The sequence below is a fragment of the Ambystoma mexicanum genome, chromosome 4p (assembly GCF_040938575.1).
Source record: "Ambystoma mexicanum isolate Mex_15411 chromosome 4p, UKY_AmexF1_1, whole genome shotgun sequence".
NCBI classification, from domain to species: domain Eukaryota; kingdom Metazoa; phylum Chordata; class Amphibia; order Caudata; family Ambystomatidae; genus Ambystoma; species Ambystoma mexicanum.
In genome coordinates, this window is record NC_090927.1 from 1,170,120,604 (window position 1) to 1,170,140,749 (window position 20,146).

Here is a 20,146-nt window from a genome sequence, read left to right on the forward strand (position 1 = left end):
TAATGATTGATTAAAGGTATACCATGGTAGATTGGAGAAGCCGGTACACTATGGTCAGACCCGTGATGAGGTCAGCGTACAGAGCTCTATGCCAATGCACCCACTATACGTTGTGCTTTATTCCTACACTGAGACTGGCCCGTCATGGACTAAGATGGGCTCAGCCAGGGCCCACAATCACAGTCGCTGGAGGTATCTGGACAAGGCCCTGCTGTGCCAGCATGTTGGCGAGTGGTAAGGGCTCACAGTTTAATTGCTGGGTAGCGTATCATTGTCACAACAAGGAAGAAACAAATCATGTGCTTGGGAGGTTAATGTGGAGGGGTAATGCAGTGTTTTTCACTTGTACGTCCCCCTTCAACATTTAGGATGAAATATTCAACAAGCCTTCCTTCCCAGAGGACCTAGTGACGAGTTCTGACTCAATTTAAAGAAAAGCATAACACCTTCATTAACCCTCATTCAATGTTGTCTAGATGCTTGTCCCACAGCAAACATCAATGTAATTAAATGAGGCATTCAATTGTGTTTCGGTGTTGTGGTAAGCAGTACATGAATTCCTTGTAAGTTGTCTCAGATGCTGTACCCTCCTACAATGCCTGCTAATTGGCATTCCCCAATAAGGTCCCATTCGCTTGTCATTTGGCATGTCCACTTAGGTGTTTCAATGGGTCTTCTTTATCTTGCTCTGACAGCTTCAAATCAAATGAAGACTACATCTATGTTCGGGGGCGTGGTCGAGGGAAGTACATCTGTGAAGAATGTGGCATCCGCTGCAAGAAACCAAGCATGCTAAAGAAGCATATCCGCACTCACACCGACGTCCGGCCTTATGTCTGCAAGCTGTGCAACTTTGCCTTCAAAACAAAAGGTACAGTACCCCTCTATCAGCAGTGATTTGCCTTTACTCTTCAGTACTTCAGCACTATTGGCCAAGATTGTTCAGGAATATTGATGGAAAGTCAGACTGTGAAAATATGGTATTCCATCTTTCAGTCCTCCGGCCTGTTGCGCGCTCTATAAATGTGAATAAATAAATAAATAAAAAATAAGGCTGCCCTTTACCTTTCAGCAGAGATATGTTTCAGTCCAAGTTGGAACAACTGAAGCACTCTCTCTCTCTCTGCAAATGTGGTTCGGGGGTCAGCCTAGTCAATGAGACATGCATGTTGCAATTCAAAACCTCAATAATTCCGAAAATATGCCAGTCAAGGTAGCCAGGCAATATTAACTCTGTTCGGTGTCTGTGAGGGCATCCACTACATCACACGTGAAATCACATCTGACATGAGCAAAGATATTACTGTCACTCAGGGCATCATACATAGGATCACGTTTGAGAAGTAGCAGTGCTCCTGACTGTATGGCTGGTGCATGGTAGTGGACCACTCAGCGCAGAGCATTGGCAGTGCATAGACATGGTACATTTCAGGTGCTCCCTCAAAGGATAGGCGGTGCTTTTTTAGAGCAGTCTTGAAGGCCTGAGCCAAAGTAAAGTTCTTCATTTCAGGGGGTAAGGAATTTTAGTTGTCAGGGGCATGGAAGGTAAAAGAACAGAACCAGGAGAGGACAGATGGTGGGCGAGGAACTGAGTAGTCCCCAGTGCCTGTGATGTAAGATTTCAATGTGTTGTGAGGATGAACAATGTGACATGTGTCACTGCATAGACTCTCGCTAAGGTTAATGCATGCCTGTGCACCAGTAGTTAATGTCTGTCTCAGTGATGGAGTTGATGCAGGCAGCTATTTTCTCGATATGAGACTGAAAGGGATTTATCTGGAAGAGAAGGGGGTTGTGCCTGACTGCAGTATGACATGAGCCATGCCATTACACAGTGTGCTAATAGATGTATACATTAGGTAACAGTTGTTGTAGTGATTGTGTCTTTGTCCTTGCATTAACACATAGGCCTGGGAGAAATGTATTTTTGAGATACCCTTGAATATATGCAGGAAACACCCAGAATTCCTGGGTAACATGCAAACGTTTGTCGGTCACTTAGGGCATGTTGTTTTCATTTTTCATTTTTAAAGCCCTCGGTGGGAGGGCAGGTTCCCCAAGGGATTGATGTTTGTATGCCTGTTTAAAAGAATGATCTCTTAACGCCAACCTGCAGTGGACATGGTAGAAAGACTACCTACTGCTATGTCGATAGCGTGGACAGCAGCAGTTGGGCTTTCTTCATACATCGAAGTAAGATTACCGTTTGCTTTCCTCGATTCAGGTATATCTGAGAAGCCTGTTCTTCTACTTTGCCTATCCCAGATAGAGGTGTGGACAAGAGTTTTTTTGCTTATTGTTTGAAAAGTGCTAGGCTTGCATCTGGCAACGACCAAACCTGCAGAACTTAATACAAAGCTACAGGCCTTTTTAGGGGTGTTACTCATGATATACCCAGAGGTTTCCAAGTGTGTATCCGGGGATCGAACCTGGGTTCCGCTGTGTCGTCTTGCTTCCAAGGCGAGCACGTTGCTTAAAAATAAACCAAAGAAATGCTGCACTGCCTTGCCATTTATGGGTGAACATTGGTGGAGAGGTTTGACCAAGCTCGCATGACTGACCCATTTTTCAACTTCAGTGTTCAAAACACTACACTATAAATCCTCTGTTTAAATGTGCGTAGAAAGAATACAAACTTAGAAATAGAGCGCAGTGTTTCAGCACACGCTGGATACTCTCACATGTACAATTCCACTTATGAAAGACCTTTAGTTCAATTTTCAGAGTGTGGGATGTTATTACATGTTAAATGTGCATTGGGCACCCCTTGCTTGCCATGTGGATAGAGACAATAAAAAGTAGGGCAAGGGTGTTAAGGTTTGAACCCTGCTGCCATGAATGATTCCTTGTTCAACTAAAGTATTAAATACTCTGCACTACTAATGCTGCGACTATGAAGCATGCAAGAGCACATAGGCGTAGACACAGAAAGGTACATCACTTTGCAACGTGCATTACTTTTAGTGTCTACACTGCAGGGCAAGAACTACTCGGACATAATGGGTATGGTTTAACCTCATCATTTGGCGTTGCCACCACGATGAGAGAGAGGAGATTTGCAGTTACATTTCTTTTCGGTGTATCAGCAATGGGGAGAAAAATAATTCAATGTGCGAGAATTGGCTTCCTGCGATGTAAGGTAACCTCTCACAGCAAAGGGCACAGAGCGTGTCGGTCGAGCTATCATGAGAGGGCATCGGATGCTCCCTTGAGTGATGTGATTGGAGTTTGAGAGGAGGAAACACTCTGGCTTTGGCAGAAGGGGCCATGACTGAGTGGCAGAGAAAATCCAACTGCTTAGGGCTTTGCTAAAGGTGTGCCTCTGTGCTGTAAATCCAGGTTGGCATAGGGTTTCAAAGTTTTCTGGTTTGAAAAGATCCTGACCACGCATAGCATCATGGTAGTAGTGCCAAGTGGTTTCTGACTGTTGAGCAGCGGAGGCACTTTGTGCCTATTACTGTAAAGAAAAAACACAAAACGTCACAGGTGGAAATGCCTGAGCCATACCCCCATCCCAACCACTGTATACATAAGTAAACCATAAACATCCATTTGTTTTGATTGACATATTGGTCTGGGTGGCCTGAACTGCAGAGATGACTCGTCTTTAACGAGCGATGGGGGCGGGGGTCGACCCACCAAGCCTCTCCCATAGACGAGCTGCACCGGCCAAGGAGCGCTCCCTCAGCTGCGAGCGCTCCTGGGCTGGCTTGAACTGTCAAGGGGAAATGTGGTTTCTGCGTGGCAGCTCATACCCCAGCCGTGCATGTGCAATGGGTCATGCAAGGTTGGGGCGTATTTGTTGCCAGGAATTCTGGCATATTTTGGTGCAGCCAGCGTTAGAATGTATGGGCACAGACAGTGTGAAAATTAGTTTGTACTGATATATATTGTGGGCGAAGGCATTATGAACATGCGTTGGGACATGCTCTTATGCACTGTTGGCGACTTGTATGCATTGCATTTTTGGAATTGAGGTACCCTACAAAACCAATTGAAAACCGGCGTTTTACCCCAAAGAAAGTGTGCTGTATAATGCACAATTTTGACCCAAAACCTCTCTGGGGAGGGGGGAGGGGCCTAGAGGGGGGGGTGGTTCCTCCGGACTCCCGTTTGTTGTTTTGCGCTCCCTCGCTGGGCTCGGTCGCTATGCCATATTTGTGGGAAATATTTACACCACTCAAATTAAAAGATTTACAAGCTGCCACTACAGGCAAAACAAATGTGCACCTTTGCTGGACACATTCATAATGTCTAGGCCCAATCAGTCTCTCCGAATCCACTCCTATCACACAGAGGCCATTGTCTGTTGTTGGTGCCAGGAAAGTTTGCTGTGGATTTCTATGGCTTACTGGTGATGTATCATAGCCAAGATCTTTGCTTCCAGACCATGCGAGTGGTGCCAAGAGCCGGCCTTCACTGTTGCTTCTGCAAAGCAAGTCTGTATCTTTTCCTTTTCTGTCCCTCTGGGTGGCTGCTGTAAACGCTCGTTATTTCAAAGCTTTGTTCTGGAAGGAGGACTCCATAAAACCGTCTCCTCTGCCTAGCTAAGCCATACAGGGGCTTTTCAAGGAAAGACTCCTTTTGTAACTCCATTAGCAGCCAACTGTCTCCGACCGGGCCCAGCACTTCTGTGAGCGATAGAGTCGCGAACACACACACACACACTTTGCAGATGTTACTCCTAAAACCACAGGCCATACGACCACTGACCTGCGCTGTGCCCACGTCCGTTTATTGCATCCGACTGCCTGCTCCCGGGAGCACGCCTAATTTCTGCCGGCGTGTTGGACCCTCGCTCACGGCTGCAGTGCTGACGTGCACGTGCGGGATAACCCTTTCATCACTGGTTGTTGCAGCCAACCTGGGGTTTAGCTGCCACTCTTGGCAGCTGTCGGCGGATCACTACATGGGCTTGCTATACACGGCTCGAAAGCGCGACACAGAGCCTCATACGTTTGCAACCCACTTTGTTTCTCATGGCTTTCCGTTTCCTCAGCCCTCCTCTTCCTCCCTGCTCCACATGCAGCTCCCTTGTCCTTAATGCAGTCCCACTCTATTACAACATCCACCAATCCCACCTTGTGCAGCCCCTCCGACCAATCCCCCCTTGCTTAATCTTTGGCAGCACTGTTTGTTTCGAGGTTGTGTTTGTATTGGTTTATGGAAAGACCTAAAGCATTGTTGTCCAACTCCAGGCCTCGAAAAGCCAGATCCATGTCGGGTTTTTAGGATAGCCTTCATTAATATTCATGGAATAAATGTGCATACAATGATTCTAAATGGATACAATTTTTTTCCTCATGAATATTAATGAGGGATATCCTGAAAACCTGTCAGGATCCCGGCCCTTGAGGCCTGAAGTTGGACAACCCTGAAAAGCCTTCATTGCTCACAGAGAGAGCTTTTTCCCTGTGGGGAAAGCTGCAAAACCCTGGCTATTGTTCTGGGGAGCAATAGGCTCGGGGTGCAGGTGGATGCCGGTGACATCATGTGTGCACTTCAGGGAGGAGGCCTTTGCTTCGGGGGTGGGGAGCGCCCGGGCCTGCATGGGCTGAAGGAGAGTGCTTTGGTCGGCCCCTCCCGTGGCTCGGTTTCACGCTGATGAATAATGGAGGGCCTCCAAAGAGTCCCTGGCGAGCCTCTCGCCCACAGCCCCATTCATTATGGATAGAGACCCGATACCTCACGCTCGCGCACACATCAGTCAGGAGAAGAACAGAGACGTCCAAGCGAGGCGGTGCAGCGGCTCCTTATTAATTGAAGTCAGAGCGAGCGTCGGACCTTTGGGTGTGACTCTGCCCTGCCGTGCAGCTTCTCCGGCCTCCACTGTCAGCGGGGGGCGTTTGCGGCGCTCTGTGCGTTTGGGAAGCTCTCTGCTGTGAGCTTTCTTTTGCATTTTTCTTTTTTTTAATAAATGCTGCTTCGCCATGCTCTCATGCCAGATACATTTGCTTGTAGTCTGGAGCATTTTATTGCAGATTTCGGGTTGTAGGACCTACTTCAAAGGCAACACGGAATGGCGTGTTACTTAGGGTTCCATGCAGATGAGTGCTAGTGCTGGCGTGTCCTTTCTCAGTTACTGTGTCCAATCCCCTAAAGGCAGACCCAGCGAGAGGGGCAGGGACTCAATGATAGGTAGTCGTCTGAGGGGCAACTACTCACAGGGGTAAGCGGGAGAGAGGGACACCGTATTGGTCCTACCAGCAACATATATATATATATATTTAAATCTTGCTTCTGTACTCCCTTTTTTTCGCCATGCTCCCTGAAGCCACTTCTCCTAGCGCTTTGGTTCTACATAAAAAACTCAAATTAATGTCACATCGCCAGGGCAGTGGTTGGCAAAATGACTTTGTCTAGAGTGATACAAATGTTTACACCGACTTTAAAGGTGGAGGCTCTCCCTGCTGAAATGGCAGACCTAAGATCACAGTTATTGCTTGCCACACTCTATCTTAAAGGAGTGTGCAGGGAATCCCTTGGCTTACCTCATCAGGCCTGGTCCTTTGGTAGGGGGCTGCCACAGTCGATCCTGCATATTTGTTCCCCTTTAAGGAGCTTTTCTGTTGATAAAAGACCTATCCTGCAGCTACGTTGTGGTGCAAATCTTATAATCCATATCTTGGATTGACTGACCAGTTTACAAGCGTTCAGAGGACTACTGCAGCAGTCCGCATACTACTGCCAGAGAAGCAGGAAAGCTTATACGTGGGCGGTTCTCTCTGTGTTTGGAAGCCATGGTACTGCGAGTCCAAAATGGCAAATGAGCCACCAATATGTTATGTTATTGGTTATTTATAACACGCTTAATACCCAGAGGTTTCTAAGCGCAGACCCGGGATCGAACCTGTGTTGCTCCACGTCGTCTTGTTTCCAAGTGAGCGTATTGCCCCTGAGCTATCTCCCCGAGATATGCTCCGTCTGTGTTGGTGCCTCTGCCACGGCAGCACTACACCGGTCGCAGCAGACTCCAACCAGACAATCCCGTTGTACCATTTTTTATTTTTTATATGTGTTTTATTGAGCAAACCTAGCTTGTGAGCACTAGAGCGATTTCGTTATAGAGGAGCCAAACACATACAGGGAGTTTGGAGTTGACGAGTGAGAGGTTGTTGGAGATGGCAGCATAGAGCAGTGAAGATGTTCTCCAGCATTGGATCTTTCATAGTTTCACCTACTGTTTGAAAATTCCTCATCGTCAGGCTGGGAATCCTCTGCAACATTAAGCAGTTTCATAGAAATTTAAAAAACTGCATTCACTGTAGTGTTCTCTTAGTGTTGTTTTGGGTCATTTGCTCTTCAGCTAATAGGCATTGCCACCTTTAATCATGCTCCTGGAGGCCATCATCAGATTCTTTAACACACGTTTAGAGTTTTGAGTCCTCTTCAAAGTTCGCACTTCATGCAATGTTTTCTTCAAGCATCTTCAACACTCAGCTTTACTTTTCACATCGTTTGAAAGCTACAGATAAGTACTTTACTATTGTGCGATTTAGAAGTTCCTGCACAGAGTTTGTGCTCCCCAGCAGAGGACATAAATTCATCTGTGTTCCTCCAGGGATGAGCCCAGTGAAGTGTCCCTTCTTCCCCTCATCATAACTGACTCTATGGTCTAAAAGAGCCATTCAAGACGTGTTCTACCTGTAAAAATAGGGACATTCATGAGGAGTATAGACATCAGAATGTCCCTGTTGCCTGTAACCAAATGGTAATCTGGATTCCTGCTCCATTTGCCAATCTTTGTCAAATCACACGCTTAAAGATAGTTACAAGAGATTTTTGGCTTGGCAAGGCTCTCTGGCCTTGGATTCTGCTTCACTGATGATCTGTGCTTCACTGCCTCCCAGCAGACCCCCAGTGCTGTTCCCTCTTGCAAGAGGTTGAGATCCCATGAGGTGTGATCCCACTGTGGGAAAACGGTGAAGGAAGCTTTTTTCCAATCGCGCACTTACAAGCCCTGGTATGCCATGCATGCCTGACACTGCCTCCTCGGTGCACAAACCGTCCACCCCATCCATGAAATCCGCTACGGTGACACCATCTATGAAACTCTCGACGACAGGCACATCTTTGAGCCACACCACGCAAAAAGCATTGATGGATCCGTTGACCATGAAAGGGCACCTGACTTCACCCCAGCATCGATTGAAACTGAAAACAATGGACACATTTGTGCTTTTGTTTGTAGACCAGGGCCTCACCCTCGAGTTTGTTCAAAGGCAACCTAGGAGCCTCCCTGGCAGCAAACCGGAAAACCCATCTTCATTCACTTACACTTAAGGTGCTGTGGGTCCTGTCCAAAAGAGCTACAGAGCAAGTGCCTCACTACCTGTGGAATCAGGGCATCTGCTCACATGATTTCCTAGTGCAAAAAAAGTCATATTAGGTAGAGACCCATCCTCGACCTACAATACCTCAACAAATTCCTCAGCTTTCAGTTGCTTCACGTGGTCCTGCTACAAATATTGTCAGGCAGCTTACGAAGCAAAGCTTTCTATTGCACCTAGACATGGAGGATGCCTATTCCCACATCCTCATTCACAACTGTTATCGCAAATTCCTAAGCTTTGTATTGGCCTGCCACCACTTTCAATTCACGGTCCTCCCCTTTGGCCTCAAGTCCGCCTCAAAGATGTTTCTGAAATGCCTTGCCCCATCTACGGCAAACCTTAGGAAGTTGGGAATCCGCATTTACTCACTGGATAATCACGGAAACTTCCCTCAAACAAGGACTAGAACACACAACGACCAAGCTGTCTACAATTGTTAGGTTCCTCTCTCAACTACGAGAAGTAATCTATGATGTAATCTCAACAAATGCTGTTTCTAGGGGCACGCCTGAAGACCACGACTTCCACTGACACCTCGTCAGCTGACAGAGTCAGCTCAATCTTAGCAAAGGTACAAACGTCGCAGGAACAGGTTTCCTCGGCATGAGTGCTCAAGTCCTTTCGGGCATGTTGATCTCATGCTTCCCACTTATCAAAAATTGCAGGCTCCACATGCGCCATGAAAGGAATCAGCTGTACATGTAGCAAGCATTGTGCATTACACACCAGTGGCAAAGCCGCGGTAAAAGGCAATGCTGCCGTCGCTGGCGTTTGTTTTATTTTTTTAAGTATTCGAGCGCGGTTCATGGGCTTGGGGCGGCTGACTCTGGCCGGATCCCGCTTTCACTTTCTGTTCACTTTGGTCCATGTGCTGTGGACTAAGTCACTGCTCATGTGCTGCTCCACAGGAACCACGTTCTACCAGAGCTATACTGAAGAGTTTTGGGGGACTGGTACCGGCCACATGAGACCCTCCATGTGGAAATATTTTAATTCAATAACTTGGCAGAAACTGCACATCTCTGTAACCCATTTTCTACAGAGTTTTTGATAAAGGTTGGGAGTCTTCCCCGGGTCTCTGGGGAAGAGCGTAGAATCTCTTGAATTTACGGCAACCCCAGCAACTCCACCCATGCCTCTGTGTTTTTGGCTACCAACAGATCCACTTGTGGCCAATCACATGTAAGCGTGGGCGGAGTTTTGCATTAAAATCCCACCCATATTTGGCTTCACTTGGTAGTGTTTTGTTTTTAAACATGTGGGCGGAGAAGGTGGGCAGAGTCTTGTGTGGATATGGGCGGGGCATCAGGTGACGTAGATCTCTGGGTTTTTGTTTAAGAAATGTAGGCAGGTCTGGCCTGGACTTTGCACAGCCGGGGGGGCGGCTTCGGGGAGGTGTTCCGTCTTCAGATGGATACCGCTGGATTCAGCTGCCATTTCATTTGATCCCAATGACTTCTGGATGTGGATCACTGTGTTAGTGTCTGGTAGCAAATGGGTTTTTATTGTCTTTCCCCCTTCCACATAATGATGGCTGCATCTTCAACCAAAGTGCTCTGCTCTGCTGAGCCGCGCAGAGTGCATGATTATGTCATCCCGCACAGATTGCTGTGCGCGCTCCAGATATTCCACCCGCACTTGGAACGGTATCACTTTCAAAATGAGTTTGTGGCAAAAGTATCATTTCAACACCCCAAAGAAAATGTAGTTCAACTGAACAAAATGCTAGCCACACAGAATAACAGGACCCATGGAAATAGCAATTACAAAATGTAGCCACATTGGAGTCTCTGGCACGTGCTGGGGAACAGCCAGGAAGCATTACATGTACCTGTCATCCTTGCCTGCCCGATGGTATCCGGTGATGCTGATTGCTTAGTCTTACCTTGCCTTGTGGTGGGCCTGCTACAGGTAGTGCCCGTATGATAGGACACGACGAGGCTTCATTAGTTGAATCATAAAATGAGCATACATTGCACCTCCAGAATCGCAGGCCTCTCCAAACCATGAACGTGTCTGTACCACAGAAACTAGAGTATGTACGTATGCAATTGCTTCTTTCTTTCTTTCTTTCTTTCTTTCTTTCTTTCTTTCTTTCTTTCTTTCTTTCTTTCTTTCTTTCTTTCTTTCTTTCTTTCTTTCTTTCTTTCTTTCTTTCTTTCTTTCTCTCTTTCTTTCTTTCTTTCTTTTCGCTCTTTTCTCTCTCCCTCTCTTCCTCTCGTTCTCTCTCTCACGCTTTTTCTTTCTTTCTTTCTTTCTTTCTTTCTTTCTTTCTTTCTTTCTTTCTTTCTTTCTTTCTTTCTTTCTTTCTTTCTTCCCTCAACAAAAAGATTTGGTCAAAATCAGAACACACAAAGGAAAATCACTGTTGTCGAGCCACAGTGATGCACTTTAATTTCGACACTATTGTTCCCGAAAAAAACACAAGTATCGTCATCCCCCTGAAAAGGCCTGATATCAACTAAGGAAGAAGCTGTTCCGGTGCTATTGGGAGGAACATGACACACAGAGACAGCCTACCAATGCTTTGCCTAGGCACTCAATAGCTTTTGACCCATATACATACAGAGTATATTTGTGGACATTTCGACACTGATACCTACACTTAACAACGGATCAAGAGAAATCTTTGAGGGAGCATTTAGTCATGAAATGAGCAAATGAAAGCAAAATTCTCATCGGAAGGAACAAAGGGAAAACAACTGAGATATATATATATATATATATATATATTCAATGAAAAAACATTGTTAAGGGGGCGTTATGGTTAAGTTGCGCTACTAAAAACCTATCAAATTCAGTGAAAAAACTTTGTTAAAGGGACGTTATGGTTACAAGTAAAACCGAAAATCCCCTGAAATTCGCCAGTTATTGTAAGCTAAGCAACCATAACTATTGCCACCACCGTGCACTGCTAAGCATAACACCCATGACATCAAAGAGGACATCACAAATATGATTGATCTGAAACTGAAACACACGGTATTAATAAAGTAAATAATAATTATAAATAAATAAATAAATAGTGAAATGGGGCTCTCAAAATTCAGTATTTTGGGCTTCGCAGTGATGGGCTGTGGTATTTCGGTATGATACCGGACGTGGAAAGTCAGGCACTGAAAGAGAGAATGAGATGGGGCCTGGATGGAGCCCAAAAGTAGACAAGAATACACTGTGGGTGGGCAATTTGGGCCGATCTGTGCTTAGTAGTAAATACACATAACAGGTAACAGATAATATACTAAAATGTGAGCTATCAAGTAGACAACTAAACACATAACAACTAAGGCACTAAGGTGAAGTAAAAAGGGAAAACTAAAACAAATACATCAGTTAATAAATGAATAAAGAATGGTAGCTGATTCTAGAAAATTCTATAACCACATGTGAACAAGGATCCATTGTGACAGGACACTAGGGAGCGTGTCTAATATTCTGCTAACAGGGCTCACCGGAGCTATAACAATCTGTGGGCATGAAATGAAAACAATATTAAGGAAAGGCCATAGTTACGAAGAGCATTTATTTATTTCATTTATAAAGCGCACATACAACCCGGTGGCATAGAGGTGCTGAATTATTCCGCTACATGCCTCTGCATGCAGTGTCAACTAATTTCGCATCTTTGTCCCCATGCAGTGCTGCCTACCCACGAGTGATAGGACTCCTTCATCTCGTACTTTATCCAGACTTGGTTTGAGGCAAGGGTACCCCGAAGCATGGTTTAAGAACAGGGCACAAGTCCTAAACAAGTGGGGATACTCATATTTACATAAGTAATGGCAAGTGACCTCACAGGAAGTGAACAGATGTTAAAGTGAAATATCCAAATTTGATTCGATTGGTATAAAGCGTCGGGGGAATACGCATTTGCCTCTCAGAAGATTAATTATGAAAACACGATTAAGACAAACAAAAGGGGAGCCTTTTTTATTATTTTGTTGACAAAGTATAAAAGGTGTGCACCTTTTAGATTTAAAATTCTGTAAACAGACATGCATGTGTTCTTGGGGCTCGCCTCGAGTAGTGATGATCTTGGTTCGAATCCTGTCTTCAGCACCTGTTTTTAACAGGACAAGCTCAATAAACCAATTGAAGGGAGCCAAATTCCAGAAACATCCAGGGGAGTGGATCCGCCCTCCTAAAGAGGGGCGGACGCCGTCCACTCACGTGTTCCCTCGATTTGACCCCTGTTTAAGAACAGGGCCCTAATTCGAGTCAAGGGGTGCAAGTGATTAGTGATGAACCATCAAGAGAGTGTAGCCTATACCCAGGGCCTGCGGTCCAAACTCGGTTAGGCAGTATTTTATGGTAATGACTCCAGATGCCAGAGGAGCATAGTGAGATCCTACAGTATTTAGATAGACTCTCTCTAAAGCCACATAGAATGGAAATCGCGAGGCTTCGGCTCCTGCAGAAGGTCAATATGGGGAAAGAGTACATTTGACCCTACGCTCATAGGCTGCGCAACTGGAAACAGGGTGGAGACGGCTGAACACTTTTTTTTCACATGGTATTCCTACCTAAGGAGCATTTTATTAACCCCAATTTTAAGGAAATGACGTCTTAGGGCTTACAAAGAAGAGTGTGAATATCCAGTAACTGCGAACTTTGCATGGCATTTATTTAAATTGGTTAATCATATTACAAAATGTTTCATGAAGAAAGAAATTGCTCAGCTTTGAGAAATGAGTGCTGTAAAGGTGTCATTGAAAACGTCATGAATTGTATTATGATAGCATAACTTTATTGGGTTTACGACAGCCTTTAAGTTCTGAACTGATTGAACGCACGCTATAGAATGACAACAAATTTTGTGGGTAGATTTATTTAGCTATTTTCTCCTCTACTGTGAATGAATAATTTGTATGTAATATTCACCATGATACATTTTCTTCATCCTTTGAAAAAGTTTTAGGGATTTTCCCCCGAAATAAACTATACTTGACTTGGTGGATCTCTAAGGAGACGGATCATGCAAGCCCATGGTCGCTCTCGAACTGCGACAGCAGGGAGGCAGAGGGCAGAGGCATCAGTTCTGGCCTGCCCCTCTGAGGGAAGCTGTAAGAGGAGGCCCAATCGAAACTGCACAGACAGGAATTGTTGGCCTTTCATATTGTTTCCAGGGCGAGCTGCGCAGCGTATATGCCCTGGGCAACTGGCCCGAGTCATGGAAGATATCCTAACGGTAAACTCGATTGGGCCCTTTGATGTTTCGATTTCTAAGTCAAACTAACAAGTCAGACCTCAGATTGTCCGTCCATATATTGTTGGAACCCTTGCCCACGCGCCGTTTGACCTCAGTACTATGGCAGTTCCTGAGCTGTTTCATTGATGTTGCTGAATCCCAGCCTCTTTAAGTTACTCTCCCTCTTTGAAGGTTGGGGAAAGAAAAAAAGGATTAAAGCAATCGATCCGTGGTGACCTCTTTCTCCGCTGCCGGCTAATTAGCTTCATCTCTGTCTCTCAACAGGGAATCTAACAAAACACATGAAGTCAAAGGCACATATGAAAAAGTGCCTAGAGCTGGGGGTGGCGATGACATCCATTGATGATACAGACGCGGAGGAATCAGGTAGGTCAAGTTACTTTGAGCCGGCCAACGGGCGCTCGCTTCTTGAGCCGGCCAATGCTTCTGCCTGCACTCAATCCCTCCCTGTTCCAGAGGCTGATGTGTGTCTATCAATGCAGCTTATGTGTGTTTCGGGGATGCCTTGGGACGGTTGTGGGAGGGGGCACCAGACCAGTTCTTGCATCTGCTTGAACTACAAAGAACAGCAAATATGCAGACGGCTTTTCAAGGTCCAACTCTTCAATAATGACACACATATTAAATATAGGTCATTGTTTTGTTAAAAAACAAACTCCCATCTTCTAATCAGGCGAAAAGCCATTTGGGGAAAAGGAAGGCAAACAAGGGGGGCAGAATGACCAGTATCTACCTGTGTATTGTAGTGTGCACATATGACATACAGAACTGTACTGGATACATTTTAGATGTCTCTATTTCGGGTCTGCTCAGAAGCCAATTTGAGCCATGTTAGCCACACCCACTCTGCCGGATGAGATAGGCTGGGAACCAATTTGGCTTATTGGGTGGGGGAAATGAGGTGACAGGTGTGATGGCACATGTGTTAGTGCCCTATATTTCATTCAAAGTCATTATTGCTGCCGGTCTTGTTCTGTAGTTAGGATATGAGTAGTATCATTGAATCAAAATTGTAGGGGTCGTAGAGCATGGACAACCCATGCTCTACGACCCCTATCCAAGAACATCACAGGAAGTGACATACATTTTAATATTTCACATGTGTTCTGTGCCAGGATAGCCAGTCTCCTTTGCTTTACAAGACTACTTTACTTTAACATTACATTGATTTAATTGTACCGCATATTATTTGCTTTTTTGACTCATGCATATATATATTTCAGAAAACATCGAAGACATGCAGAAGGACTCTGAAAAGGGCAGCGTTCGAGGCATTTCAATGGATCACCAATTCTCTGATGCTGAGGACTCCGACGGTGATGATGGAGACGACAACGAGGATGATGACGACGACGACGATGACTTTGATGAGCATCAAGGAGACTCGACTCCAAGCACCAGATCGAGAAGCACTAGCCCACAACCGCCAAGGTTCCCATCTTTGTCCGTGACTGCTGCCTTGTCTCAGAGGGCTTCCTCTGAAAGCCCAGTGGGACATTCCTCTTTGATGAGCTATCTCTCAACTTTGCCAAGTATTCAGGTAACCCCACTTCTTACACCCGGTGATTCGCATGTGGATTCACAGATCATGGAATATCAGAGGTATTTGCACGCCAAATGTGCTGACCTGGAGCACGAAAAAGACAGGTTAGACATACCGAGTTCCATGGATGAGGAGTACATGCATTTCTCGGAGACCAGCTCCTCTCCCAGGGATTTCTCCTGCTCCAGCCTGCAGTCCTCCCCTGGGTGTGATTCTTCGCCATGCAGAGATAATTCGCCAAAGAGGTACTTAATGCCAAGTGGGGACATGTCCCCCAGGAGACATTTATCACCAAGGAGAGATGTTTCACCCATGAGGCACCTGTCACCCAGGAAGGAAGCTGCATTGCGTAGAGAATTATCACCCCGCAGGGATGTCTCTCCTAGACGCCATTTGTCACCACTCAGGCCTATGTCCCCGGGGAAAGACTTATCGTGTCGGAGGGATCTGTCGCCAAGAACAGAAAGGAGATACATAGCCAGTGGCAGAACAGCATCACCCAGAAGAGGGTTGTACTATAACCCAAGCATGCCCCAGGTTCACTATTTCCAGCCTGACTTAGGAGCCCTGGGGAATGTGGTAAGTTCTGTGCCAGCATGTTCAATTAGTTTTCTATACATTCAACATTGTTGTATCACAAGCAGGCTATTCACATATGTATCTAGTAATACACGTGCTAGTAGTATCCACACTCCTTTCCTAAACTGCAGATTCCTGTTCCTAATCATTTCACAGATAAAAAATTAGTGAGATAATGAGTGGGAGATGTATGTAGTGCTCATTTCCAATTAAATCATCACTCCTCAGCATGTTGGTCAAAACGTGAGAGGGAAAGTCAACTTTTAAGATACTTGGAGCTTCCTCAACATGATGTGTTTTTAATGGGTTTATGAGCTTCCTCAATCTCAGGTGAATAATATTGGTAAACTATAATAGAAAATATATTATTTTGCAATCTAGGACCAACACCATTACAAAGTGGTGCCCTTCAAATACAGACAAGTGAAAAGGGTGGAGACCTAGATGTCTTGTTCTACAGGGTTTTTTGATCTGGTTAGTCCAAAAGCTATGTGATTAGCCTGATGGGCAGTTTTCTGTCATACACAATACTGTGAAGTTAGGTTGAAGCAGCATGGAGAGCCAGAGTATGTTTCTTCACATGGGTAAGGTTTTTTCCATATTCACTGGGCAAATGTCAAGCAGATCACAACACATTGGCCTGTTTTAGTAAGAACATTTGTTTTTTTGTGAACCATTTTCAGTAAGGAGCAAGAGTAAACAAAAGTGCAAAGCTGTAAAAACAATAAATACGGTAAAATAAGCATATATGTAACGATACATCTCACTTATATACATACCAAATGTATACTGAATCAACCAAAGCAAGAACCATTGTGGTTCCAAAACTGACCACCCTTCTGACAAAGTGCGTGAATTAAAACATTAAAGTCATAGTACTACTTCAAAACAAACATTAAAAAATTCTGAGGGAGACCGAATTGAAGGGAAATTGTAGGTAGCCTCATAGCATAATATAGGGATAATGTTACAGGAAGTGCCCGTTTTGATGTCAGTCTTTACTTGTCAGTACACAACTTGAAAAAATGCAAACCATCAACAAAATGGTGGATTATACATAGCATCTGACTAAAACGGATACAAGCTCTGGAAATACTATCACTGGTAAGTAGTGTTTGCCCTATGTAGCACTGCCATAATCATGGTGAGAATCTTGACTAAATTAATTGTCAGCCTTTGAGTCTCAAATAACTCCTACCATCTTAACGTATTGCCAACCACCCACACACCAGCAAAGTAAGGTTTCACACAATAAATCAGAATGATTATAAAGCACACCCAGGTCCCGATACACATATGTTTACAAAGGTTCACCCCTTTAGCCATACCACGGATAAAGTTCAAGGGTTGGCTTCAGAGCTGAGGACTAACACCCCAAAAAATGTAAGGTACTGAAGAAAGCAAGCGTATTGAAAATAGAACATTCTATGCCAAAACTATAGTTAACAAGTTTTGTTAATGTTATGTGTTGAAATTATTTGCATGCTAATGTGTCACACATGTTTTTTCATGTTCTATTTTGTAGCATGCCTTTTGGATAGGTTCCTCTGTAAACTAAAAACATATGGTATATGGGGAAAAGATTTGTTATTGTGCTTCAAGAAAAATATCTTTTCATTTTATCTGCATTAAGATTGTGTGTTTTATTCATCTTTGATACAAATTAAGTTACATTTTTTATACAAACAGTTGTGAATACATTTTCACTCTGAGCATGCGAGTTTAATACAAATGTAAATAATTTGTGTTTTACCAAAGGGAATATACCTTTATATCTGACATGAAAGGTTAAACTCCAAATGTGTAGGATCAGCAAAATAGCTGCTTACTCTAACTGTATCTCTCACAGAATCATCTATGGAGGGCCGGCACAAGGCAGGAGCAGTCTGAGTGGTTGTCCAGGACCCGCGTCAATAGGGCCCACTCAGACAGCTGCCCGCTCCTACATAGCGGACCTCGAGAATGTAGACAGAAGGGGTTGCTCCCCTCCAGGATGCAGTTCTTCCACCTCCACCAACCACCTCCCCTCCCCCTGCATGGCCCCGCCAGCTCTCACCACTCTACATGAAGCTCTGAAGAGAACCTCACTTCCGCCTGGCCACCTACCCAGTTGCCAAGTAGACACAGGCATGCAAGTAACACTGGGGCCTCGCAAATATTTACGTACTTAACGCTCCATTTGTTTTCTGTAGAGCATTTAAATGAGTATCAGCCCAAAATGGCGATAAAAAAATGCCAAATGTGCGTGTACTGTGCATTCGGCAGAAAAATAAATTCCAAATCCCATTACACCGAATAAGGGGAGCAGGGTTGCCGGGTTTTCCCCCGCTCTCCAAGTTCGGTGTCATGGGCTCAGGGGTTACGGGGTGTCCCACGCTTCTATTACATGGATAGCAGGGGGCGATAAAGTAAAAGAAAAGCAAAAATAACTCTGCCACGCCAGTTCCGACCCACGTTAGTGAAAGGGAACTAACGCTGCAGGGATAGAGGGGGGTGTGCCGCCGAAAGGTTAGTAGGGAGGAAAAGGGGAAGCTGGCATGGGGGATGCAGACAAAACTGATCTATGTGATCACTGCGCCTCGCCGTTTTTCTATTCAGCATTTTCTTTCCGCCATTTTCGGCGGCGCAGTGATCACACAGCTCCTTTAAATGGGAAGCCCTGGATCAGCGATGCTTGATGGATGTAACCATTTTCTTCGACATTACATTTTAACATTTGCGTGGTAAGAACTGTGATGGAGGCATTTTTATTATGAAAGCACAAACACAGCTCCAATTAGCTACCCAGATATGTACCTAATTCCAAGACAATTCAAATGTGTCATTCGAAAAACTTTTCAAAATGTTTCCCTTATTTCCATGTCTACTTTTCTGACACACCAAAAAGTGTTTTTCTTTTTTCTGTTCTTCAAATTCTCTTCCCATCATAGATGCAGCATGTGACTGCAACTAGGCGACCTCATCCCATTCTTTTGTTGAGTGTTCAACTCTTGGAGTACATTTGCAATACCCCGAGGTCATTTTTTAGCTTCACGCTGCTTTGTTCCTGGTTGTTAAAGTCATAACCCCGGGCCAGGCGTGCAATGTAAATAAACTAAATACAAATACTCTTTATTTATATATCTGTCAAGATGGTTTTAGTATGATTTATGAACTTTTCAAATTATTTCTTTAAAACAGAGTATTCTTGATAGGTAAAAAAACAGATATGTCCACCAACCAAAGCAGGGAAGGTATATTTTCAAGTACCGAAGTAGCACACAGATTTCAGATCTCGGTCCACCCCTGAACCCAAGTGTGTGATGTTTGGAAGATCATTTTCTCACCATGCCTTATCTGCCAAAATTAGAATTGACCTAGCACAGCCCTCGCTATTCAGACAAATCCTCTCTTGTGGTGTTGCTCCATACATAAAATAAGTATACTAATAATAATAGTGACCATTCATATATAGCATATAACCAAGTACATTTGCCGCCTCATGAAAGTTTCTTGTAATTTAATTTCCCATGATCCTCTTGAGTATCAAAGACTCATATCACCCTCTGTGGCATCATTTTCTGTAATGTCAAATTTTATGCAAATGGTGTGTGCCCGCAAGTCTTTTGTCCCGCAGAGCCTTGCATCTGTATCTGCTCATATGCCACTAACCTCACTCATCATATGCCACTAACCTCACTCATCATATGCCACTAACCTCACTCATCCTATGCCACTAACCTCACTCATCCTATGCCACTAACCTCACTCACCATATGCCACTAACCTCACTCACCATATGCCACTAACCTCACTCACCATATGCCACTAACCTCACTCATCATATGCCACTAACCTCACTCATCATATGCCACTAACCTCACTCATCATATGCCACTAACCTCACTCATCATATGCCACTAACCTCACTCATCATATGCCACTAACCTCACTCATCATATGCCACTAACCTCACTCATCATATGCCACTAACCTCACTCATCTGTAAAACACTTTTGGGCAGTTAAGGAAATCAGCGACCCTGCTCACAAATGGTAACTTGCCCATGGCCAATCAACAGAGAGGAATACATTTTCCTTGGCTATTTTAGCACAAAATCTTGAATCCAGGCTGCCATTTCAGATATAATCCTACAAATGCACTGTAGGTGCTAGTCCAATATTATCTTGCCTGGTTGACCCTACTGCCTGGCCTTCCGCTGCGGTGAAACTGTTGGTGGCTCTCTGAGGAAGGTGGGTCCGGGCAGTAACATGCTTCACGAAACGAGGCTTTTACACCTATATGTAAAATTATGACAAACTCGTGGTCAAGTGATGAGCAAGGTTGCCATATACTTTGCATACACTTGGCATGTGTCATTTTGGAGAAAAAAATATTTCTCTGGTGTGCAGTTGCTTGGATCGACCCCACGTGCCTGCCATTTTCTGATCCGCTGCCTGGTCCAGTTGTACAGGCAGATCATTAATGTTCTCCTGATCTACA

General features: G+C 44.7%; 1 protein-coding gene across 4 annotated transcripts in view; it reads left to right on the top strand.

The window, feature by feature from the left end:
• Nucleotides 1-20,146, top strand: part of HIVEP2 (HIVEP zinc finger 2) — a 532,634-nt gene that overhangs the window by 475,711 nt on the left and 36,777 nt on the right. For all 4 annotated transcript variants that reach the window (XM_069606805.1, XM_069606804.1, XM_069606807.1 and 1 more), the window contains 3 exons: nt 696-871; nt 13,807-13,908; nt 14,766-15,664. In XM_069606805.1, coding sequence (XP_069462906.1) covers nt 696-871; nt 13,807-13,908; nt 14,766-15,664 — 1,177 coding nt within the window. The remainder of the gene's footprint in view (nt 1-695; nt 872-13,806; nt 13,909-14,765; nt 15,665-20,146) is intronic.